Consider the following 27,901-nt stretch of genomic DNA (forward strand, 5'->3'; position numbering starts at 1 on the left):
TGGAACATTTTTTCTAGTAATTCCTTGGCATTTCAAAGAACTTGGATATCCCAGACGTTCCTGGTATTTCCATGATCTAAGGAATGGCTGGAATAGCCTAGGATTGCATTGTACTGGAAATTCCTAGCAACTGCCCGTATGACTGGACCACAGCTGAATTACTGTTACTAGGGCCACCAAAGGATCATTACGATTAAAATCAAATAATCTGTTTTGTAGAAGATATGATTACAAGAAATTGCTGACAATACAAGATGCCATTGGACACAGGGCAATCACATTACTTCACATAAGCACATTGTACTGATGTGAACTAAAATGTGCACTTTTAAATCCAGTTAAATGACAAGCAGTTCAACATCAGTCATAAGCAAACTATGAAATTTAATAAAAAGCATGATTGCATATGAAACAAAGTATTTTCCTTACAGTTTAATTGTTTTTTGTATTGTTTAGACATAGATATATCATTGTAGTTACTGGAATGCAATGAGCTTTGGCAATAACACTTGACTTAAGATTCCTTTTTTTAAAATAGTGTAACATGTGACACCTCTTTGAATTTAGCACTAAAAGTTAAAACATTATAATACTTGACTAGGTCACTCCTAGATTTTAATTTGCTTTTCATCATTTTCTTAACTGAATGAATGAGGGACATCACTTAAACAGTCTAAGAAATGTCGCTGAAACAGTACAAAACATGACGCAAGAAACCTCCAGTATTACATGCAACTCCTACATTTTCTATTGCTGTCTTCTGAAATGAGTAAATCCTTGCTGTAAGATCCAATTTTTGCCGGTTTAATAATTTTCTTGTCATCAAATCTTTCATACAGAGAATCTCAGTAATCCAGTGAATTGATGATCTCTGGTAATCAAATGAAATGTTGATCTTTGGTAATCCAACGACTTCTTTGCATTTTCACAGATATATACACACAACAGATAGGACTTAGCTCTAAAAATAGATAATAGTCAGATTCAGACCCACAATCCTTTGCAGGCTTCGGTGATAATTGGGTTTTCCCGATGGCGATAGTCTCCAATTTTCGCACTCTCGTTAAACTTGGACGATATCCATGAATTATTGTTTACATACCCCTATATAGATTTTCATCAGAGAAATATTTGTATAGAAAAGTGTGTATAGTACCTTTTACAATAAATAACTATTGCTTCTTATTTAAGCAAAAAAATGTTTCATCTTCCTCCGGGAATTCAATATGACGGTGTTTTGGCTATTTTTACCCAGGATGCATCAAATCTCTGAAAATCCCCGACATATGATAACTTATAAGAACACAATTCTGCCACAATTCTGAACACAATACTGAATTTAACTGTGTGACATCACAGTTTCTTCTCCATGTATATTTAGCTCCATGGCATTTTGTACAACTTGCCCTCTTTCAATTAACTGAAGAATTTATGACAGTTTCTATATCAAAAGTTTTTGACCCGTTTTATAGATTTAAGCTCTCACTCTCCTCAGCTTTGAACATCATCCACGAGTAAGTTGAACTCCTCCCCTTGTGGCCTTGTGGTACCAATTCTTATCTGAAATCAAACAAATACATTTCTCTACATATGGAAATATACCAAGATATACCAAGATATTTGAATACGAAATAAATACAAATCACTTGGCAGGACGTGAAGTGAATGCACACTTGGTTCAAGCGAGTAAAATCATTGCAAACTTGACAAAATGGTTTCTGTGTCTTAAATATTTACAAAACTCTCACATATATTTTCAGGTAAGTGGGTTTGTATGTTATTTGATTTTCTTTTTAAATGGCCATTCATGAAGGAAGTGTTTATGACACACTCTTTTCTGGGCCTCAGATTTGTAGCTTTTGGTTATACAAAGCTATTGAAGTTATAAACTGGTCATGTACATATTTTGAAATTTGATAAGTGAAAATCCAGGGCGGTTTTTATGCTCATTTATTCACATATGTAAGTTTTGAAGTTCACCAAAAAAGGCAAACTTATGAAAATATACTGTGTATTTTTTTTATTATTATTTATTATCATTGTTATTCCTGTAATTTAGTGATGTTGATCATTATTTCTGTAAAGTTGGTTGATTCTAACTCAAGCACTCAAGGAACAAATAACACAACATAATGAAACGGTTTTTACAAAGTCAAGGGATAACTCTACAAATACGGGATAAATCCACAAGCGGAACCCAAGGTACACAACTAGTCATATGCTGACCGACCTTCCCGTAAGGCTTAATGACTAGGTCAAATCCTTTTTGATTTACATGCGACAAGTTGAAAATTGCAAAAATTTTCTAAGTCAAGGTCAATAACTCTAAAAGATAATAAATCCACACGAAAATATCCAGTGCACAACTTCACATGCTGATCAACATTTCTGCAAAGTTTCATGACTCTATGTCAAACCCATTTTGAGTTACATGCGACACAAGTTGAAAATTGCAAAATTTTACTAAGTCAAGGGCAATAACTCTAAAAATACTATATAAATCCAGACAAAAATACCCAGGTGCACAACTACACATGCTGATCAACATTCCTGTAAAGTTTCATGACTCTAGGTCAAATACTTTTTGAGTTACATCCGACATAAAAGAGAACAGACGGACAAGGGTAAATCTAAATGTTCGCCACTAAAGTGGGGCCACAAAAATATCTTGTTCAAGCGTGTTCAACCACTACACGTCCTGCCCCTAATACAATAACAGATTACAGTCATCGAATTAAGCACTGGCCCGGTGGCCCATGACCAGTGTAAATTTTAAGAGAATTAAGTTAAATATATAGTAGAATAAATTCAAAACTGGAATTCGGACAAGTATATTCAAAAATCTTAAATTCAATGACTGAGATTAAGGCAATGTATTCAGGTTAGTGCTTAAAGTATGACAGTCACTGTTTGTGCTATTTTTGTTCTTTGCAAATCATCATGTGGGATTTATTTTAATGGACCAGTATTCAGATTCTCTAGTATAGGCTTAGGCAGTGTCAAAGACAAACCATTTTAGCTAGGCTGTCACCTGGGAGTGGACCACTGACCGATAAATTTTGGTGGCCTTGACAACTTTTTAGTGGTCCAATAATTCCTATACATGCACAGAAATCTAGAGATTAAATCACACTCAAACACACACATACAAATCAAAAACAAACAGAAAACATGATTTCTGTTTCAAATAAATTTTTGGAGGTATCTTATTGTGATATAAAAATACAGTCAGTAATGTGTTATTTTAAAATACAGACATATGATGTAGGCTTATTGAACATTATCTTTTCTTGTTGATCTTGTTTATCATATTCTAATATATAACTAGATCTACATAAATTAATGGTGATATAAAAATATTGTTTCTTTATGAAAAACTTTTTTTTTCTAATACAAGTGCAAAATTGCTAAGGTAGTGAACTGTCTGCATACTACAGACTTCCCGAAAGTTGAAAAAAACTGTCAGACATTTGGTCTGACAAACCATGAAAATCTGCCGGACCGAAACAAAATCTGTCGGACCAAATAAAATTGATCAAAATCAAAGAAAAACTTGTGTTTGTATTTCTAAGACACTTTTTGTTTTTTATTTTTTCGCCGTAAAAATCGGCACAATCCGTACAGCGCATTTTCAACTCCTCCCTGTCATACACCAATGATTCGTGGTTCTGCTTCCATTTTTCATTAAATTTTGTCTCAGGTCTATTCTTTTCATCCTTTTATTGCTGTTCTGCGCACTCTTCTGACGTAGATTTTCGTTTTTTCCTAGGTTTGGCACCTTTAGCGACGCCATTTTGTATACATGCGGCTTGGATAAAAGCCGGACAGTCGGACCGATCCGGAATAAAAAATTGTCGGACCTGATGAAAATTTATCGGACATGTCCGTCGGACCGACGTATTTCGGGAAGTCTGATACTAGGGTATTAAACTGTCTGGAAGTAAAAAAACTTGCTAACATGCATTTTTCAAAACAATATTTTAAACTTTTAGAGGGCATAAGCAAATAATTTCCTGCAGGGAAGCACAACCATCTTCAACGATGCTTTGTTTTTTATTCATTATTATTATATCTTTCCTGTTCAACAAAGAAATAAATAAAAACAGGTCGCGAAAATATGTGACAAATGTCCGTTTACGCATTTTTTTCCAGTAAGGTTTAAGTATCTTAACTATAACTAGGAATAAGCTGGAAATACAATTATTATTTCTATTGTTACAGTCGGCAAATTGTTACAAAATAATGCTTTTAGAAGTGAAGAAAGGTCATTAAAATAATCTCTAGACTCTTCATTTTTTCTAGGGGTCATAAACACGCCGGCTCTGTTTGGGAAAAAATCAGTGCATTTATGATAATACTCACAGTGAATTTCACCGATTGCAGCTTTGAAGGTCTTCTTCTGATAATTTGCTTGAGCTATTTCACCTTCCTCGTTGTATGTCTTTATTGGGGAGACGATATCAGTTCACTGTTGATAAGAGACGAAGTGTCTGCCGTCTTTGAATATTGCGCGCACAATAAACCTGTGTTCTACGTAATAAACATGTGTACTACGTCAGTAACATGTGCTTGATTCGCAAAATTTCGTGTACTTCTGTTGTTTTTGCCGTCAATACAATGACTGAATAATTTCAATTATATCGTTGAATTTTATTTCAAAAATCTATTATTTTAAGCCAAACAAGCGCTTGAATTTCATACAATGCTACAGTAGTTTCCAAAACAATTGTGTTGCTACGTCATCAGTATACGTATCCAATACGTCATGAAATTATGCTCGTCTTGGTTAGCGTAAATATACGGATATTGCTCGAGTATAATCGTAAAGGTTCGCTGGTTAAGTAAAGACTAAGTTATCATCGTTAATATCCATCAGCCTACTTTAATTCAGGACTCTCGATTGACGCGGGGATTCGGGTTTTGACTCGTGAAAATTTGGAAATGCACAAATATGACACGTGAAAAAATCTGCACAAGAGTCAATTTGCCACTTTGGATTTTCAACTATGCAATAATTATCACCATAAATCCACCCCTAATTAGATCTACATATGTTCAAATCACACTCCATAAAAATGTCAACAGGCAGTATAATGTATAAAGTGGTTTATACACATAGCCTGTGCACTGAAGCATGACATCAGTGGATGCAATTTGACAGCGCTAAAAATAGCTCTACACAACTGATAAAAATTACATACTTCAGATGTCAATTATTGATTTTTTTAAGGTTTATAATAATACGTCTTTGATTTACTTGGAGTGCCTGTACATTTGTTATTTCTTTTTGGATTATATACTCCTATTATCTATTAATTAAATGGCCAATGATAAAATTGTCAGAAATGCAGGTTGACCATTAAGGTCAATTGATTATTAAATTTCAATTAGAATCTAAATAATAATAGTAATCCTAGAAAAATATTATCAAATAGATCTAGATCAGTAGGCCCTATGTTGTTTTATTTAAAAAAAAACATTTTTATTTTCAATTTTATTGTCTTCCTTCTTTATATACTTGTTTACTTTCAACAAAGAGAATTCCTAGTCTTTAGGAATTTATGTAAGATTCAAGGAATTTAGCACAGATGTTAAGGATTTTGTTCTACAAGATAAATTCTAAGTAATTCCTAAAGACTAGGAATTTTGCAAAATCTTAAGTCTTAGAAATCTCAGAAAATAAATTACAATTCCTAGTATAACTTAGAAATTGATGAGTTGTTTAAAAATTATCAGAAATGCCTAGTTCTCAGTAACTGGTATTTCCTAGGCCACACTAGAATAGCCAAGACTGGTTTTAACATTCTGGAATTTTCTAGGATCATAACTGGGAAATACTGGGACTTTTTAAATACCAGTATATATTTCTGCAAGGGATGTTAAGTCTAATGTGGTGCATCTACAACTCCCATACATTCATACATATAGAACGGGGTCTATTATCAAAAATTAGAATGACTCAGTTCATTCTCTATGTTGTGCATGTAAAACACTTTAATTAACAGAAAATCTCAATTTTCAAAGACCCAAACCACATTATGTCACAGAAATTAATCTGAATTTTTAAATAAAATCAAAGCTATTAAACCATGATAGTGATATGGCGTATAATGTTTAAAGTTTGTTGGCAGGAAATAAGACAATTTGAATTCAATATATCAAAATTTTGAAAAGAAGAAGTAATGAAAACAAAATTATAATTTATATAAAAATTAAAGTCTGTTCATGAGATATAATATAAAAGGATCTCACAGGGATATGTTGGACAAGAAAAGTTTAGGATTCTTAGCAGGTTCATCCGAAATCTCGACTACATCCAACCAAAATGTTCAGAAAAGTTCAAGATTCCAAGTGGTTTTATCCAAAATCTCAAAGTCTATTTCCCTGTGATGGTTGGATATTATTGAGACATAGGATTATGATATATAGATCTCCAAATGCCCCTTTTTATAACAAGTACATAAATAAACTGTACCATTAGAAAATGACAACAGTAAAAAACAATAATAAATAATAAGTTGTCACATACTTCACTTCAGTGTTGTTATGTTTTTCTGCTTCTCTGTAATCATTGATATTCCAGCACTTTTAAGTGTTGAAAATTGAGTACAGCTTAAGTCGGTGCTAGGGGGCATGAGGGATGTTGCACTTTTCATTATTGCTCATGTACAGACTTAATCAACTGAGTCTGAAGTTTTCATGTAATTTTGTTGTGATTAATGCTTACATTTACTTTGAAATAAAAAAAAAATACACTGCTTTGGATTTACTGTTACTGTTTAAAATTAATTTTAAAATATTCAGTTTTTAAACTTCCTATCATATGTTTAATGTATTAAATGTGGTTCATAATCCACAATGACCTATTTTAAACAAACCTTTCAATTAATTTGTTTATAATAAACATCTTTCAATGTCTATGCAATGCAGTAACTTCGATACTTAAATTAAAGTTAGTGCAAAAACTATGGTAAGTGCACTTACATCACTTTTTGCATTTAAAATCACAGTGCAAAAAGTCATGTAAGTGTAGAAGAATGTCTAATTACTTTTTATCCATAAATGAATAATTGTAATGTTTAAAACCAATTTAATAATACTTATTAATGATATTTTAACATTATTGCCTGGAATTAAGGTGACAACAGACACTTTCCGTGGTACTCACATAAATGTCATTTAAACCAAGTTATTTTAGTAATAATTGTTATTCATTTAATCTTTGTGCATTAAATGTCGTTGATCATCATAAAAAATAACATATTTGAAAAAAAAATGCCTTTGTAAATGATTGATTTTGAATAAAAATCCTAAAATTTTAAATCGTCATATCAAAGTCATTTTTTATTTTTTTGTCATCAAACTTTTGGAAAATAACCATACTTATATTATCTGGGGAACCGTGTCTCAAATTTTTTATATCTTTTCTCAAAAAAATATTACGTAACGTCAAACAAAATATGCGACTTTTTTCACCATACATATTACGTAATTAAAGATAATTAAGTCGATGATTGAGCAAACAAAAATCCCTGACACGGTTCCCTCCGTAAATGAATTTCCTTTCATGTGCTTTAAACCGCATGTTAATTGCTTGATTAATAAAAAAGTTATGCCGATTCAAAGTTAGTCCGACACGCATCAAACGAAGTGTCATAAATCGGCTGTTCTCTCTCGGACCCCTACGTTTCACGCTAAATAATTGCATAATACACAAATATCGCACCAGAGAGGGTCACAAGTTGCGGTAACATACTCTAACAACATTTTATGACCCAGTGACATCTGACCAATTAAAAAGCTGCTGATTAATATCAGTTTATAGCCGAAATTTCTTCAATTCTTAACGTGATTTACTGTTCGTCTAGTATCTGTCGCACATGTCACGTGACTATCGGTAAAATTTGAGGCACTCAGTGGGGGCAAATGGAACACATTTGCGCACCGCTAGCGGGGTATTTAATTGTTTCCTATTTGAAGTTTATTATTATTATCATCAGCATTATTATTGTATTATACCAGTGTCACTCTGCCTGTGTATTCGTGTATGAAATTCCGTTAAAATATAAAATAACAAAAAACTGAGCTTCTGACAGTCTTTTAAAGTCCATGGTAGATGTACAAATAAGAACGGGATAGTATATATTTTTTTTTTCCACCAAATTGATAATGCTTCACATATTTTAATAGAAATAAAAGGCATTACTCGATCATTATGATGTGGCCTTTTTGACTTCTATTATCATGAATATCATCTATGCACGGCATAGAGATCTAGTTTCTACCGGGATAGACAATAAATTTCATACTTTGTCCCAGCTTTATTAGTACTGTGTCGGATTTACTGGCGAACAATTTATTTTCACTGAGAATATATTTTAATATCTTTTTTTATTCATAGAGAAATAATCATCCTTAGACAATCTAAAATGGTTTAGAAATTTGTCAGGGACACCTTACCACAAGTCATATAAGCGTTCACATAAAAAATGTCGTCTGTTGTTGTTTTACTTGACATTGTTAGAAAACGAGGTTGAATGTAAAGTAAGCCCTTGAATCCGTACAAAAGTCTATCAACTCAATGTTATATATATCAGATTAACGGGATAGTCAAATTATTTTCACACATTATGGATATTTTAGCAACTACATTTTTAATCAACCCCGTGGTCGTGCGATTTGCCGCTATGCTTAATTATTTATGTTTCATACATTATGTTACGTACATTAGCCGACAATTTCTTAATTTATAAAAAAGGCTAAATGTTGAGATATTCATAAAAGATGTACGGTAGATGAACGATACATGTATTACGAGAAGTATGGACCAGTATGGACCTGTAATTCACGGATATATGGAACTACCGATTTCCCTCATTGATGCCTCAACAGGGGGCGGAGCGTTATCGATAATCGACAGGTTACGCGAATAGCAGATACAAATAGTATAGGTACCGTTTTAAATCGTTTAAAAACACATTTTTTGGACTAACTGCTTCCAAAATTAAACCACGAATGTGTTCAGAAAAGGTTGATAAATCTACTTAGCAAAAAATCTCATTTTAGGTATTTTCAGTGATAATTGACTCCGTTGTCACCTTAAAAGGGTTTACTCAAAATGAACAAATCAGTTTTTTGTGTCTCCTGTAAAATTTCAAAAATGTCAGTTACAGTATTTTTGCCCCAAGGTGCGAATGTCTAAAAAAACCCTTAAAAAATTTTTAAAAAGGTTAAAAAAGTTTGCAAAAGGCTTAAAATAACAAAGTCAAAAAAAGTATTTAAATAATTTTAAAAAAGGCCCCTTGACAAAAAAAAAAAACAAAACGTCATTTTTGTTTTAAAGTTGTATCAAAACCCCCCATTTTTACGAACTACCGGTTTTTAAAAAATTATTTGTGTTTTATTTCAAAAAAATTCAGTCATGTCAAAAAAAAATATTTAATGTTTTGATGACTTTTAAAATGTTTATTTTTTTAAAAACTTTCTTTCTCGGTCGGGCTGCCCAAAAAATTTTGGGTCGGTTTAAATTTGAAAGGGTCATTTAGGTATGCGCGAAATTGTAAAGGGCCAAATTTTGGATTTTTTTGATAGTAAAGCCCTTTCCCTTTCATTTCAAATTAAATTAGTCAAAAAGACTTTTTTTTCTTCCCCTTCTTGTATTTTTTTCTATTTGCCTGTCCGTTTACGGTAAAGACAGAAAAAATCAGTTACCCCCGAAAAAAGTCAAAAATTGGTGTATAAATCTAATTTTGTCACCTTGATTTTTTTTTGTTTGACGTTTAATTGTCCCGATTTGTAAATTTTAAAATTCCTTTTAAAAAGATGGCAAAACTGTATTTTTAAGGGTCAAGATTTAGTTGGGCTAACTTTTTATCGTCTTTTTTTTATTTTTTTTATTTTTTTGTTTTTTTTTGAAAAAATTTTCTTTCTTTTTCCCTTTTTTCACTTTATTATTGTTTTTAACTATTTGAATGCATTTTTTTTTTTTATGAAAGTTTGTTTTAAAAATCCTTTTTTGCTTTAAAAATTTTTTTAAATTAAAAAAGGAAAAAATATGGCAAAATTTTAAATGGTAAATTTTTGAAACTGTGGTTTTTTTCTAAAACAAAACCAAAAACTACAGCACATGAAAGATTTGTTTGAATTTAGATAGAAAACAAACAAAAGTTTATTAATTTAAACGCCAGTGGTTAACGTGCCACGGACTAGTATCGTTTAATCAAAGGATTTCTTTGGCCATGTGGGTTCAAACCCTGTCAGATCAGGCAAGCCGTTGTTTCACTGAGCAAGAAACTTTACATACTGGTTGGTCCCAGGAATGGTTTTGAGAGTGTGCTGATAACTTCCTAACTCAATCAAACTAAGATAAATTCTGTATAAAGTAAAACAAACAAAAAGTTTTTAAATATTCTGTTACTGAAATTATAACCTTGGAAAAAAAGTCAATAAAGTGAACTTTTCATTGACTAAATTAATATATTGAAGGTCCTCTATATAAAGTATTATATGAATTAGATATGCTTACAACTTTTATAATCTTAATTAATGCATTATTAGCCTGAATATATCATGACTGTAGATAAATTCTTGTATTTCTCTGAAGACTAATAAACTGACAAATATAATGAAAATATTTTTTTTCTTCAACTTTCTAAGCCTGGGTCATAATCACCGTAGATTTATGACAATAATTACCCATAATTCCATTAAGAAATAAAAATAAAAAATATAATTGCCGTGTGGATATTTGTATAAAACGCAGCAGCATATTAATGTACTTAAGATATTTATCTTGAATAGTATTACGCATTAATTTTAGGTGATAAATATCTAATAAACGTTGAAGAATATGATTTATTACACCGTCTACAAACGTTGAACGCCATTATTCCCATAGCCTTCGATGGGTGGGACTTTTTTACCTCCAAAATTACGGTGTTTGTATGGCTGCGATTTTAACTGACGTCTCTAGTTACAGTTACGCAGATGCTGTATCCGACCAGTTGCGTTTCAATTAAAAAATTTATTTGTATGTAGTTAAATGCATTATAATCATCGGGATGTTTTATCTTGATGGTTTTAGGGCAAAAGATGAACGCAGAAATCTGCTAGTGTGGTCCCAATGTCTGATTTTTCTGTACTTGCACAAGTTGATAAAAAAAACCAGCATGTGTACTTTAGTGACTTTTCAACTTCAAAAATTTTTTTTTACAAAACAGACATCGTTTTTTGTTGTTTTTTTTTAAATAAATCTCAATTTTTTGTATAATATTCTAATTCACGTTTTTTGTATAATATCCTAGTCTTTATATATGATTTATTAAAGGGAATAAAAAAAAATTTTATCTTATACCTAAAACATTTGATCGAGCAAACATTGCTAAAATACAAAACGTTTGTTTTACCTTGATTTTTTTTTAATATCAATATTTTGATAATCTGTACAAAGTTATGTCATAAGAGTTTAACGATTCTGATGGTTTGATACCATACTGGTGTAACGTACCCACACTGTTCATTGAGTAATGACTGTTTTATGTTTAACTCACAATTTACCTTTTGGAACCATGTTCTTTTGATCGGAGTAGATATGTTTTTTGGGGGACAAAGTTTGATCAAGATTGAGTACGAAATAACAGCGATGTTATACAGTGTTAAAGTAGGGGGATTGATTATATTGACTTATTATTTCATAAAACCCTTGTCTACATAATCTCCTGGCTTATAAAGTATTGAAGAAAAAAAACGGATCAGCTTGTTAAAGTCGACTTTGAGTACATTATTTTATCATGATGACAGACCGCACAGGTGTTATGCATATTATTATTTTATTGTATTTGTTTTAGCAACCATTTTTTTCTCCTCTTTAAATTGAGAGTACTGTCCAACCTTTCAACAGATACCCTTTTTTGGTCAGTGGTTGACAGGTGGTCCCTAATTGCAGTTATTGTTAAGAAAATGAATATTAACCATTGAAAATGAGTGTGTTGTTGCTTAATGATTCTTGTTAAGATGCAAAGAAATATCACAAAAGCTCTGGTTTTATGTTATCATAAAGGCTATGTTAATAATTGTTATCACGAAAGTTAGTGTTATATGTTATCACGAAGGCTATGGTAATATGTTATCATGAAGTCAATGTAATATGTTATCATGAAGGCAATGGTTTTATGTTATCATGAAGGCCATGGTAATATGTTATGATGCAGGCAATGGTTTTATGTTATCATGAAGGCTATAGTTTTATGTTATCATCAAGGAATGGTTTTATGTTATCATGAAGGCAGTTTTTTCATGTTATCACGAAAGCAATGATGATATGTTATCATGAAGGCAATGGTAATATGTTATCACAAAGGCTATGGTAATATGTAATCATAAATGCTATTTTGATATGTACATATTGTTTTTTATTCAGAGATGACTTCAACCACAAGTTTTCACTAATCTTGTTCTGTTTTATCAAATATTGCAGTTTTGAAGCAGTGTTTTATTTCATGCAATTCTGAAAGATAGATTTTGTCTTGAATAAGTGGTTCATTCTTTGCCGCCACATTATTTCCCGAAAGCATTTATTTGAGTGGGTTTTTACCGTACAAACATCTCCATTAAAGGTATTAGAGAATGCTTCGGAATACTCTATTGTATCATACGTAGACAGTTCTGTCTGTTGGTTATGTTGAATCAGGTCAAAATGCCTTCATAATGGTACGTACAACAGAGTTCACTGTGTTTCTATTTTGTTCACGGAATGGCAGAAATTTACTCTAGGGAATGGGAGAATATCTCCATTCATTAATGTAGATTATAATTTTGGTATTGTATATAAGCAATAATCAAGTGATTTCACATGATCACAAGATTTTTGTTGCATTTATAGACTTCTTTATTTTTAGTTTAATTTTGTTATTGGCATCACATGTTGCCATGTTGACTAAATATTGATAACGATCAAGAAAAATTGAGAAAAAAATTGAAGAATACGTACAGGTAATTATAAACTAAGGTCCCTTTTCTTTGCTTGAAAGGAAAGGATTAAATCGTTTAATGCAATCTTTATCATTGTGCCCATGTAAGTGCTGATTTTGTTTGGTATTTTTGTGCTGAGTGTTATAATGTCATTTGTTAAAAGCTTTAAAATTTGGCTTTAAGACAAAAAATCTAAACTGTTATTCATTTCAAGCTGACTTACTTAGTCAATGCAACTAAGACTGACTTTCCATCAAAACATTGGACAACATCTTTTACTTAAATGTTAATATATTTTACTCTGATCTCTTCACACATTTGATACAGATGGAAAAAAATTTCCTGTGAAAATAATGATGGTGGTGACACATTCTTCCAGAGATCAATATACTGCTTGCAGTTTGGACACGCTGCCACTCAGGAAATTGACCATAATTACATTTTGGTGAAGTGGTCAGTCGGCTGAGCCTGATAAATCAATGAGGCGGCGAAATTGTTGATTGTTTTCTGTGTGAATTTCATGTTTTCTTATTGTATGGCCATTTCATTGAATAGTTGAGGAATACTGTAATCAATTAGTGTAGTTACATTTCATGACAGTTTGTAAATGTTGATTATTCATGTAGCACTAGGTTGTTAATTTGTTTCCAAATACGGCGTGACAACTCCTTTATGAAAGAGACGCATGTTTATGACAGCAGAATCATTCATAGAGCTGTTGTAACAATTCATGTTAATGAAGAATACAAAATGAGAAAGTTTCAGTGTGACCTCTAATACTGTTATTTGATTATTTGATATGATGATAGAGAACCAAATGAAACTTCACTGTTGAAGAGTATCAATTCTTTGCCTGCACCTATTTCAAGACAAAACGTTTTATATCTTTCATTCTAGAAAAAGCTTACGAGGGGCTTATCTTTGAATTTTGTAAGATCGTAAGAAAGTAATTGACAAAAAGCGTGCTTTATTTCCTCATACAGGCGTCATTTCTACATGCCAATTACTGGCTTGTTGATATTTATATCACCGTGTAATCTTATTTACGGCACTGTTTGTTAACACTCCGCATATTGTTTGTTGTTGTCTTCTTCATTCCTCAAATCAGATTCGACCCTATTCTTCTAAGAACAAAGTATATTGTACAATTGTACAATTCACATAATTGCTTATGTTATGCAGGATAATTCTTGGGTATTGTGTAAATATTGGTGCCAATTTAGCGGCTATTAGTCGGGCTGTCAATTAAACCATCATTGTACATCATCGCACACATTATCACTTCTTGCTGTTTAACTGTCGATACCCTACAGAGGTGCGGAAAGCATAATGTTTGTGTAAATTCCAAAAATGTTAATATTTTTACAGAAATAGCTTGTTACTATAGTTACCATTTAGAAAGGACTGTCTTGAATTGTATTTTCATTAAGAAAAGAAATGTTTAAAAATTTGAAATATGAATGGAGATGAAATTTTGACAAAGCTTTGATTACAGTTCCTACGTAGTGCTATTGTCTTATCTTTATCCTATTACCTCCCTTGCTTTTCAGAAACATTTTTAACTGTTGTTACCTCCCTTTTGTTACAGAAGCCCCAGGCTGTATTGCATATATTACTAAATTTTACCCCCAAAAAATGTACAATGAAAGTTAAATGCATCTCAGAAAAAGGTTTGTTCAGGTTGAATGACCTGGGCATCAAAGAAATTCAGTATGCATTTTTTTTTTCGAAGTACTCTTCAAATTAGAAGATATGAAAGTAAGAGTGAAGTATTGATCTTCAGACAGTGGAGAATTGATACAATACCATGTTGACTAATGAACGGGTGTCTATTAAGCTAATGATAATGATAGAGTTTGATTGCTGAATCTATCTTACTTTGTTATCACATTCTGTTTCCAGGGTAATAATTGTAACAAAAAAGTATTTATTGTGATACACTGGTTCTATATGACATCATGTCAATTAGCGATAGAATCCTTCATTAGAATAGGACACAAAGCTTCCATAAATGTATTTGTATGTGAGATATAAATGTAGAAATAATTATCATGGCATTTTGTATTGTAAAATTTTTCTGAGCTATAATTATTTCCTCAACTGTCCTCGTCAAAAAGCAACAACACTGGTCAAAGATAAAATGTTAGCTTAACTAATTACTTACTTTAATTATGGTTGAAGGAACAGTTTCACAAACCTTACATTTCATTCCAAAACATACATGTATTTTGAACTTGCTTGCTATACATTTGATTCTAACCGTAAGTGATTATAATGCTTTGAACATTGTTTGTACAAAAACTATGGTGGTGTATTCAATGTGGCTAAAATTAATGAGGCTAAACTTAAACCTAGGTTATCATGTTGTGGTCAGCTAACTGTAGTGATTTGGAGGTTAAACTACTAACACCACCAAACAGATTATCAATTACCAACATGACTTAATAATGGTAGAATAACAGGCCTCAGACTTTTTCCAACATATCATTGCTGAGTTTACACAGATATAGGTCTTTAATTTAACTAGATATTTGAAATATGCCTGTTGTTATACATTTGTGGTGATAGATATATAAACAACTGGCATAATCTATTAGTTTTATTTCCTTTCGTATTTTTTATCTGAAAAAAATACATACATTAATGTCAATATTGTTTAAGATTATATAAAACATAAGCTCTGTTACCCATAAAACCTTATTCCTGCGACATAAATATGATGTTGTAACATTTTCTAATATTTCATGAAATATATTAACCAGATATGTTGATCTAGATAGCATGTTTAGGAAATGTAAGAAATATAGAAGATACAGGCTGTCTCATCCAATATATTTGTTAAGTAAGGGTAATCTATAGACCACATATTGAAGATGTCAGAAGCAAGTAGGATAATGCAGAATTGTCAATAATTTAGCCCCTATCTCTGCCACAGCATCAGCTATCTACCTCTGTTTCTTATTGGATGGATGGATGGAAAAGTGTTGTAGCTGTCTGTATGTGAAGAAGAAGTTAGATTGTTTTAGTTCCGAACATTTTATGGTTTCTTTCTCTCTTATTAGTCGCCGGTAGAAACCGGCGACTATATTTGTAATAGTTTAATATTATACGTATGGTAGGAGAAGCCCTTAAAATCTGAAAATAAAAGCATATCAAACATTGAACAGTTAAAGACAACAATTATTTTTCAGTAATCACAAAAAAATCAAACATATGATAAACTTGCTCAGTGGAATGAAATATGCACATACTGACGTCTTAAAAAGCAACATACAATTTTCATAAAATGAATCAATAACGTATCCCCAAGGATCAGTCATTGAATATTAGAGATACTTTTACTTTTTTCTGTGTGTCAAGCATTGCTATTTTATAATATATAAATCATGAATGATATTTGAAATGACACTTTAGAATTATTTGGTTGTTTATTTTTTATGAGACCTTTTATATTACATTATTTTATCTAATTATAAACAAATGCTCCCTGGTCTTTCGTAAGAATCACGTGACTACATGTTTATATATGTTGTATATCGTTATAAAATCTATTAATAGTTACAGATTGCTGATAAGACAGGTAACTTGTTAATGGTGGTAACTGATAAGATGTAAATCATTGTAATTTTGTACAGATAATTACATAAGTTATTTTTCATTAATCAGGTTCATACTTTATATCATTAGAGAAACCTGTTTACATTAAAAATACATTTTCAAAACCTTTTCCTTTCTTCTTGGTAAAGGGTTTAACTTGGCCCTTTCTGTCAAACATTCGACAAGAAAGTTCAATTGTTTAGTTTAGGTTGAACATCCCAAAATAATGTTATGCTTAAGAGGCACATTATTGAAATATATAATGGTAATCGTTGATTTCGGTATATTCCGTCGGTTTCCGTCACGCAGGTTTCCAAAACGGTATGACGTCAGGGGTCCGGAATCGTATTAGATACATAGAAAAAAATAATAAACTATCTTTGTGTTGATAGTTTATCGCACTGAAAGGCAATTAAACGTTAATTTTATATATCGTATGTAACGATTGGAATACGTGTATTGATTTCAACTAAATTATATATTTTTTCTATAGCACATAATAATGATGTACAACACTTATACAATAAAATTGTATTGTTTCATGTAATAATTAAACATATATATTTTCATCGTCACTTTGCTTAATATGTATAAAGTAAAATTACAAGAAGAATTACCAGCATAGCACTTGCCTTACAAGCCCCAGTGGCAAACATTACTCAACTCATTGTTCCTCTTATTTTTATACTTGAACCATTAAACTTATATTTTCTTATATTTATGATAATACAATCATTTTTCTATCCGGCGACTTGATGCTTTAGCATCAAAATCTCTACTTGTCTTTAATGTATGGGTCATCACCACAAGATCTGACCATGGATTTCCAGGAATTTTTCTCTTTTCGCCTTGAAGTGTCCCTGATAATTACATGGAACCAGGAATATTTCTGCTACAACAGATCACTCTGACTTTTACCACAAATATCTACCCAGTCTAAAAATCAGACTGTTGTCTGCTGCAACTGATATTCTATTCAACTGCTCTGAATATGATTTGAATAACTTTTTTATAAAAAAATAAAGTTTTTCCTTAAAATAACTCTTCATCTGGAAGGTGAAATGTTGAAATTGTGGTACTGAATAGTATCATCTTTCCTTCGAGAATTTTTTGTATTGGGTGGTAATGAATAGTATCAATTCCAGAATTTCTCAGACAAGAAGTTTTTGTTTAATAAAAAAAGAAAAGAAACACAGCAATATTTAACTCTAGTTTAGAAATTTATGGATATGGCAATAGAAAGGAGACTAATAGATCAAGAAAAACTAAGAATGGAATGATGGCAGGTGAAAAAACAACAGGCATAGATACTGAGTCGTAAAGCTGTCTGCCAATTATCATCAAGTCACTTCTGAAGTCTTGCATATGCTATTCCAGAAACTGCAGAAAATTGCACAAAATTATATTGTTATTAATTTTTTTTTCGTGAAGGGAAATGTTTTTGAAGAAAATGATCTTTAAAAATCTAAATATAGTCAATGATGAAATGTATCAACTACATGTTCTAACTGATCATTGAATATTTCTGATAAACTGTCTCAAGTAAATTTGATTTTGTCTTTAAAAGGGAGGTAATTGTGATATAGAAAGTTGCAAGACTCATTAAAGGGAAATAATTCAAAATTTGTTTTTATTTTGGTTTTGTAGTACTTGGTAATGTCTTTTCAAATGATCAACTTTCTCAAAATACAAAAATTTTAACTTTATTTCTTGTTGCATTTATGTATGATTGACCTTTGGTAGGATCATTTTATTCCAAATACCATAAGCATATTGTTTACATCACAATAAGTGACAGGTTAGCCACCCCATTAAGCAGGAAAAAGATGATACAGATAAGAGCTCTGCAGTTGATGGACACAATCTAGATAGTGGTGGCTGGCCAGGATGTGCTTGATTTATGCCTGGAATATTTTATTCCTAACTGGCCTTGATTAGGTGAGAATAGATGAGAACTGGTACCAAAATAAACATACTTTGAAGGGTCAAAGGTGAGATGATTAGCCATGAATGGTACCAATTACATTTAAAGTGAAGACATAAAACATTGGTTACAGCTATAATTCATCTATAATTCACACTTAACAATTATAAAACAATCACCTTCTGACAGACATTTTAAGATTTATTTATTGATCTCCGTATTTGATAAGCTGTAAAAAAGCATTTTATTTTATTTCTAGAAGTTTTCGCTATGTATTTTGCAATAGAATTGTTTATGTGCCAGATTTGTCACTATTTGTAAAAAGACATGACCTTAAATATCTGAGTATATGGAGAAATTCATTCAGGTTACTTGACCTATTTGTTATTTTTCTTTTTGTGATTTCGTCCTAGCAGCCAACTTAGACAGGTTTATTCTTTGTTTTTGTTTAATTAAAGTTCTTTTCAGTAAATTTTGACAAAGCAATATATAAAACTGTTAGACAGTATGGTCAGGAGTCTGGGGTTGGTCATGTGACAGTCATGTGACAAGTGGTATGTCAGGTCGTCACTGACAACCCTATAGATCGTCACACTAACAATCAATTTGTCAAATATGTCGGCTCTTGATATGATAATTTGTTCTTCATGGTAATCTTTGAAGTCCAGTAATGATAGCTTATGGTGAAAAATGGGTTTTTGGGACAAAAGCTGGTATACAAAGATAGATATATAAATCCTTTTCTCTGATGCTTTGCAAGGAAGCAATGTCAAATGCTAAGATCTTCAAATAATCACCTTTTTCTATACAATTTGTCAACTAGTAATTTTGCAATAATAAAATTGTCGATCTATTTTGATGCAGGACATGTTAACAAGGCCTTTACATGCTAAGACAAGTATTCAACTTTGATCAGTTTAAAATTCAGTGATTTTGGTCATGTTAAATTTTCTGCCTGCGTCTGCATCGTTTTGATGTACCGTCTGCTTTGTCTGCCTCAGTTGCAACAAAGGATGCACAGGTAAATGTAGCATAATTAACTCATTTTGACAGACTGGACATTGTTGGTACAACTGTTGATGACCAATGGTCATTCGGTCACCTTTGTTAGGACTGAATAGTAATTGAAATGACAGATTTTCATGTCATTCTGAATGTCTGTCACATTTGAACCTGTTATCATTATCAAAACTGATGAGTCATCATAATAAAATTATCAGTAAAAGGCATTTTCTTTTTAAGTGAATCAAGTTGACCCTATAGTTTATCTTGAATTGATTTAGTAAAGTCACTTGGGAACAAGTGTACTTGATTGCAATCATTTTAAGTGAATATAATCATTTTAACTTTGGCCAGAGCAAAAATATTTACTTAAATAGGTATCATAGGGTAAATTAAGATGCAAGAGGTGATAATTTGTGAATGAGACTGGTCAGAAGGTTTTTATCCAAAAAATAAACAAACATTGCCAAAGGGGTGTCTGATAAAACTAAATTGACTTTTGACACTATTAGTAGCACATCAAATGGACCCAATACTAACTTAACCAACTTTTACATCACACTTTATACTGAATGAATGAATTAAGAAAGTCTGTTGTAAAAGTAAGAAGGCAGATAACTGTTAAGTAAAGGTGTTACAACATCTGTGAGAGATCAAGCTATTGATCTTTGAGATGAAATAAAAGATAAAAGAAAAAGGTGTCTAATATTAGCACTGAAAACTTGATCGTCTCAACAAAGAAGGTCATTGGTCAAGATCTGTTAAAAAAGGTAAAGGTGTCCAAAAATTTGTCAAGTCAAATATAAAATCTGAACCCAAAATCTTTCATCAAAGGGTTTAAAGTGTCTTATTGACCACAGGTACAGAGGATGTTTAATCTGGAATATCTTCTACGTCAATATTTTAATTGAGCTCATTTGAATCCCATGGAGTGAATGGCAGATACATAGTGGGTTTCTAGAAGAAAGTTGACAAATCACTGCAACTGAGATATTGACCTCTTAAAATTCCACCTGCTGTTTTACTTCTCTTCTTTGGATTGAAATGTGAGTAAATATGTGAGACAAGAATAGAAAAGAATTGTTGTCTTTTGTGTTGTGTTTTGTACAACAGGTTGCAAATGATGTGAAAAGAATGACAGAGCATCTGAAAAAGTCATTAACGAAAACACAATAAGAAAATATTTATTGTTTTTTGTCTGCTAAAACAATGACTACAAAAATAAACGCATTGAGGTTGGTCTATGATGTAATAAGTCAGTAAAGATGTATATTGTTTAACAGTAAGCAGCGTTAGTTTTAGCATTTTGTCTAAAGAGCTGCCACACTTAAAGGAAGTGAATTATAACACAGTTTAAGTGGTCTTCATTTCTTACAATAGTGGAGGGGGGGGGGGGGGGGGGGGGGGAGTGTATGCTAATGCGTAATTTGTGTGAAGTATTTTTATACAAGTGCCTCTCTTATACCAAGATATTGGACAATTTACAGCTTGACTGAGTTGTTGAGTATAGTTAAATCATATACAAAATCTAAAATCGTGCATATGTGGTCCTGCCGTAGATTATTGTACGACACCCGGTAAATGAGCTCTTCATTTGGTACTATTCGTGTTTAATTTAGCAACACAAATTTGTGCCGCTTTATGAATTTTAAATCTATTGAAACTCTTGACATCTTCGGTTTACGGGTATTAAATTATTATGTAATTGTTTGATTTAAATATCATCTTAAGGCATTTAAAACGCGTTTAAAAGGCGGTACATTAGGTTAAAGTCAAGTCTTTTTAAACTTAACTTGATGAATGTATTTTTCATTTTACCTGTGAAAATATTAAACATGGTATTGTAGTGATTTTGGATTTTAATGAAAGAAGAATTTTATTACAACTTTTTTTTAGACATGCCCATGGTGGGCGACATTGAAATATTTCATTTGAAAAGGAAATTTGATCAAATTTTGATAAAAGTAAACATTGAATAAGGTTCAACACAGCATATTAGACCAGTTTCGATACTTTTATAACATGGTGATTCATTGCATGAAGGGAACTTGATACCCAGCCTATAGTTGACGTTATATCATAAAGTTTTTTTTCTGATCCTTCAAACATTACTGTTCAAAAAAAGCTAACATTACTTAAAAATGAAAAGACCAAGTTACTTCACTTTGTGTAAATTATTTCACTTAAAATTGTGTAAATTATTTCATGATGTGTAATTTCAATCTCACCTTGTATAAAAAAATCTCACTTTATATTGAAATTAAATTGGAGAAGTGAGATTAAAAAATAATGAAAAATCTAAGGATTTTGTTGAACAAAATGACTTTCTTATAATGAAGGAAACATTTGTGTCTTAAATTAACATTCTTTGTTAGTATTGCCTTGGTAACATTTATCACTGCAATCAATATAATAACTAGGAAAAAAAAAGATTTATTCAAAAGTTAAAAAATATTAAACAAACTGCCTGCATAAGCAAAAGAAATGTTTGTAAAATTGCTTTTGATAATGTTTGAAAAATGTAAATTGTCAAAACTGAAATGAGCTTAAATAAGCCTTAATTAGAATAATTTTACATACAGCCATTAAGAAAATAATTATGTTATTTTTTTAACAGGTGCTTGAAATAAAAATCTTGTAACATGCATAAAAGTAATTGTAATAATAAACTTAACAAAAAAAGTCATTTATTAATTCTAAGTATAGAAGCTACATGTATTGTGACAAAATTTGCCCTTGGGTCTGCATCTTGGACAACTTGACTAGTTTTGTCTGTCGCAAAAATGTTGAAAACCCTGACAAGTGTATTTATCTTTGATAATGATTACAAATGGTAAACAGAAATGCTTTAAATCATTGCACCGCTATAACTGCCTCATAATTGCCTCGGTTTAACAGAAAAAAAACAACATAGCTCTAGATTTGGTTAATAATTTTCTTGTCACAGTGTGATTTATAGCCTCTGTCTCAACACAGGATGCGGCGACTTTGCCAAACCCAACTTGCACGTAATTATTACACTATCACCATTAGTTTAATAACAAATTATTAATTGAGATAGTTAAAATAAAACAATGAGCTGTAATGAATTAATTTTGTAGCAGCCTGTGAGGACAAACAACTCTGGTTAATTTGGAGTATTGCGTTTCGGTCTCCGTGAGAATTTGGTGCAAAAACTTCTGTAAACAAAAATATAATTAAATAACATTGAGATTTTGAATAATAGAAGAAATTTTCATCTCTGATTATTTTGTGTTAATAATATTTTGTTTCTAGAAAATTCAATTTGTGCTTTTGAAATGTCTTGAATTTAACAGTTTTGCTAAATTTTTGTCTTTGTTCAATTAAAAGTTAATTAAGAATAGGAATAAAAAAAGATCTTTGAAAATCAAGTAAATGCATTATTGTGTGCAATGTTTCTTGTTATGTCTAATGTACTGTTGTATTTAAACAGATTTGTTTCTTAATTGACCACAGTTGGAATCAAAGCACAGATGTGGTGACATCTTAGATAAACATCTTCAACATGAACTGCATTATTACACCGTTGCACACTTTGTGCACAATATCTGTCTGTAATTGGTCACTGTCACTTTGTACTCTCCTCATTGCAACATAAGCTCCATTTCTTCTGAAAATAAGCACTGAGGCTGATTATAATCTTCCTCTAATTATCCTCAACATATTTGCAACAATTATCCCTAAATTTATTAATTAAGTCTTAAATAGCATAGCCAGAGTATGGTATAGGAATTGGTATTAGAGAGGGAGATAAATCTAATGTTGTTATACAGTATGGTAGTGATATAGGGGAGATTATGGTAGATTTAGAAGATAACGTGGGTGATATTGGTGGTGTTGCTGAAGATAAGGCAAATAGATGAGCAGGTTGATAGATATATAATTTATTTATTCTGTTTTTCTCCAGCTGTGGTATCCAGAAGAAAAGATGTAAATCATCGTGATTGCAGACTTCTGCAATAATAGATCAGTTACCTATCTTTCTTCACAATCTTTATAGGAATTATACAATATAACATTACCAATAATGCAGGATCAAAACAAAAAAAGATTTATGAATAATTTTGAATAAAAAAAAAGACTTCTTTTAGAATTTACATTCTATCAAACACTGTTTTTTTTAAGTAGTAATGGTTCAATATCATTTTAGTTAGGAATTTTGAGAGATTGAAATTCTAGAATTAAATGACTAAATTGGTTCTCAGTCAAATTATGTTAAAGACAAATAAAGTTTAAGTGCAACTTTACAGGTATCTCTTGGTTATGGCAGACAGTACACAATATTAATCAATAAATAAAAAAATAATTTCTTTTATTATAGATATAGTAAAAAACAATATACTGGTAACTAAAACAACATTATGGTAATTTATATGTTGTTTCTTATTATTTATATCAAACTAGATTAAGAGATACACAACTGCAAAATGTAAATACAGACTTGATAAAAATAACATTTAAGTGTGACATTCAAATTAATTTTTTTCTATTTAATTTATTTTGTCTTATTTATATTCATGTTTAATCTTTTCAAGTTAATGTTTTCTTGTGAAATATTTATATTAGAAAAAGAAAATCTCTACCTGATATGTAATAAGTTACTGTATTTGCACCTCCATTGTCCTTGAACTTAGCAAAGAGAATTTTAAATGTGTGACTTCCACCTTGGACAATACCTGGTAAAAGTGTGGCTTAAATCTTTGTTTATACATGTATTATTAAAGGTGCCAAATTGTTTTTACATGAAGATCAACTAAACAATCAGTAAGAGTACCTGTTGAAAGACATAACACTTAATTGATAACACCACAAATAGGATATCCTCTAATAGTGTAAAACCTTGTAAGCTATAGTAGTGGTGACAAAATTAAATCTTTGCAATATTTAGAGCTTGTCTGATAAGTTTCTGGCTATATCAACACAAAAGCTATTGAGCAATGTTAAAATAATATTTGGGATATACACCTTTATAGAGTTTTTATCTCAAGTATTAAGATAAGGAATAAAACAAGACTAATTTAACCACCCTGCCTAATACCACTATATCATATAGCTTTTGAATGCATAAAAAGCTTGGCAAAGCCCTAAATGGCTTCAGTTAATTGACTTCAAGATAAAAAAAAATAAGTTAGGCTATTATCAAAGGAAGTATTAATTTAAGAAAGGAACTACTTTTTATGCAAACAAGGAATTATTCCATTCAGCAAAGGACCTTGGAATGTACAGCAACAAAAAAATCAAGAAAAAAATCTGAAGAAAAAAAAGAAGAAAACTGGATATTTATTTGTGTTCATTAATTTGTAGAATAAGTGGCATTATATTGTAGTAATTGTGCTCATGATGGACTTAATGTCTTAATTACTCTGAATATCGTATTAAAATTAGGCACTGTAGGATTGTAATTAACATATAAAGGTGTTGAAAGCATTTAGACACCAACAGGTGCTCCCTGCAGAGAACAGAATTGGAAATGATATGCTATAAATTGGAAGCGGTGATATAATAATCTGGTGCCATTTTCATGACACTGATTGATAATGAATGAAAATACAGAAAAATGGATGTGGTAAATTTTAAACTTATATATATCCTCTTATATAATAAATATCCTTTGCTTTATTTGAAATGTCCATATTAGATAATGTTACAAATTCACTTTATGTTTAATTGACTTATAATAATCAATTATTGCCAATTTTTTTACAATGTATATAATCTTTCCAAGGTCATAACCTTGATGTTTATTGTTTAAATTTAATCATATAAAGTTATTGATGACGTTAAGTTACAAAAGTGTAATCTTAAAATAGTGTGGTAGATGATAAGAATTTATTTATTAACAGGTTTATATTTAATTGTTTATGTATAAATCAATTAAGGAACTCATGATTATGCTAATGATAAAAGCATTGATGAATAATATTACAGGCAGCTGATCGAATATATTTAATATGTAAAATTCATCCTGCATAATTTTTTGTCAATGAAGTTTGAAAATACTTATATGGTACAATGTTGGTAATGGTGTTTAAAAATACCACATCATATCTTTTAGATTCTCATAATTTATACTTGTAAGTTAGTGAATATTTCATGACATACGAGTCATCCTACGTATTTTGTTATAATTGCATAAATGTTTGTAGCTTTGTCTTGTTATTAATGAAACTTTTTCATTGTGTTAAATTTTTGTGTAATTATTTTAACAAGCAAACAACATGCAGACTTTTTGAACTTAACTGTCTGTCTGTGTTTCTATATTTGTACAATTAGCAATTGTTTATATTAAACATATAGGGTCTGACAAGTGTTTGTTGTACAATTGCAATTACGGAAACTGTTATAAAGCATTTCAGATTTTTTTGCAAAATGTACTTATTTACTTTTAGGGCATGGATATATATATATACATGTGTTAATATATTTATAAAAGTCTTTAAGTCTCATTCTTATCAACATAAGGCTGTGTATTCTAAGCAATTGAGATAACTGATTGATCAAAATACACTTATTCTTCTTCTATTTAGTATATAAATAATTGAAGGGGGAAAAAGACAACATATTTTTTTATGTCCTATTTATAAATTATTTATTGGACAAGTAAATGATTTATCTAAGATTTGGTTGGGAGGTGTTGAAAAGAAGGTTGGGTATATATTATAGCACTTGGTGGGGTTTCTTCCTGATACAAGTATTGGTTTTTACCCGAGGGATTTCTCCCTGCAAGACTTATTTATGATGGACAGGACTTAATTGGCTGATAATTGAGATAAGGCAGTATTCATTATAGTTATTGAGCCAAGCATTCATGTATTTTTGTGCCTTGTTACTTTTGCATACATGATATTAGTCATGTAGAAATAGAAACTGTTGTTGGTGTTACTTGATTGGTTATAGATATTGGTTGGGGACAGATGTGATGGTAAATATATGCAAAGTCATTATTGACATTTGGGACAGTTTTGGACATTTGGGTTATACTACATAGTGCAATTTATTTAAATGTAGTAAACAGGGATTTATTGATTTGTAAGAAGTTGATCAGTGTTACACGGGAGACTGGCAATATACCAACAGTGTTAATACAAGATTTTTAATTTGTTGAAAGCAATTTGTTTGGAAATGATGTAAACTCAGGAAATTGGAAATTCTGCTGCTATTGACTACACACAGTTCTTATGGACATTTATAGTGAAACAAATCTTACATTCTGATACAGTCTTTATTATATTGACAATTTATTTCATGATGATAAAGATTTTACATGCAGGTTTCTCCTTTGAAATTATAGATGTCAAAAATGTGCTACAGAAGTTTCTGCAGTGAAAACTTTTTGATTTTGCTAAACTTAATGTTAACTTAAAAAAATATTCAAGGGTATAATACTGTTAAATGTCTTATAAGATTGTTAATAGATAGGGCTGCAGGATTATATGAATTAATTTTGCATCTGTCCACAATCTTTTGTGATATTTTTGACATAGATATATTTTCACAAAAATCACTGGGGTGTGACATTCTCATATTAGATTCATGACTTTGGAAACAGAGAGGTGTTTTTGACCATAGATTATGTGGCTGTCATAGTTTATACAGTGAAAAATTGACAAAAGTTACATGATAGTGTACAGTTGATATTAAGTTTTGTATCACAGCCACAGTGGGGTTTTTAGGATGACATAGAGGGAGAAAAAGAAATATTGTTGTTATATATTTTTGTAAAAGAAGGCAACAAAAAAAAGTTGGTGCTTTATTTTTTGGAAATATGGTGAAATTAGATGCCACAGATTATTTTCCTGATAATTTGTAAGTATTATAATATTGTTTTGCTTCTTATTCTTAGTGAAAAAAACACACCAAAATCTGTATAAATATTTGACATTTGTAAACTGATTCTGTTTATAAAATCTACATTCAAAACATATTTATAATGATGATGCATTTTTGTTACAGAAAAGTAATTTCCTTCTTTTTTCTCTGATAAAGTAAGTTTGCAGTATTAAATTTTGTTTTATAAAGATTCTTGACAGGTTATATGGTCATATATAAATGGTTATTTGCAATATAATACTTGCCTTATGGCTCAGGTTATATATACAGACAACCATATATGTATAGGGTTATATAACTTGTCAAAAATCTTTTTAACAAATGATATAATGGCCTTACGAAAATAGTTTAATGCTTAAGTGGCTCAGTTTATATAGACCAACAACTTTTTATACACATAAACAATTATAATGTTTCCTGCCAAAATGGTTTATTGTTACTAAAGTATTTTCCTTTGTAATAATGTTTGAAGTTATATAACTCATTATTTTAGCTATATAATTATCAAAGCTATATAACCATCAAAGCTATATAACCATTGCCTAGTGACTTTGGGTA

The 27,901-nt window shown here is 30.7% G+C and overlaps 1 protein-coding gene across 5 annotated transcripts in view; it reads left to right on the forward strand.

Annotated features, from left to right (window-relative positions):
* The window catches only part of LOC132758113 (inactive tyrosine-protein kinase transmembrane receptor ROR1-like), a 203,355-nt gene that overhangs the window by 119,581 nt on the left and 55,873 nt on the right, over positions 1-27,901 (forward strand). The window contains exon 1 of one of the 5 annotated variants that reach the window (XM_060749624.1): positions 25,036-25,079. The exons of 3 other annotated variants lie outside the window; for them this stretch is intronic. In XM_060749624.1, the coding sequence (XP_060605607.1) occupies positions 25,051-25,079 (29 nt within the window). In that variant the 5' untranslated portion in view covers positions 25,036-25,050. Of the gene's footprint in view, positions 1-25,035; positions 25,080-27,102; positions 27,320-27,901 lie in introns of those variants that run through there. One more of the 5 variants, XM_060749623.1, reaches the window with a different exon arrangement.

This window comes from Ruditapes philippinarum, unplaced genomic scaffold, assembly GCF_026571515.1.
Source record: "Ruditapes philippinarum isolate M1 unplaced genomic scaffold, ASM2657151v2 ctg42_1_1_1_1, whole genome shotgun sequence".
Classification (NCBI taxonomy): Eukaryota; Metazoa; Mollusca; class Bivalvia; order Venerida; family Veneridae; genus Ruditapes; species Ruditapes philippinarum.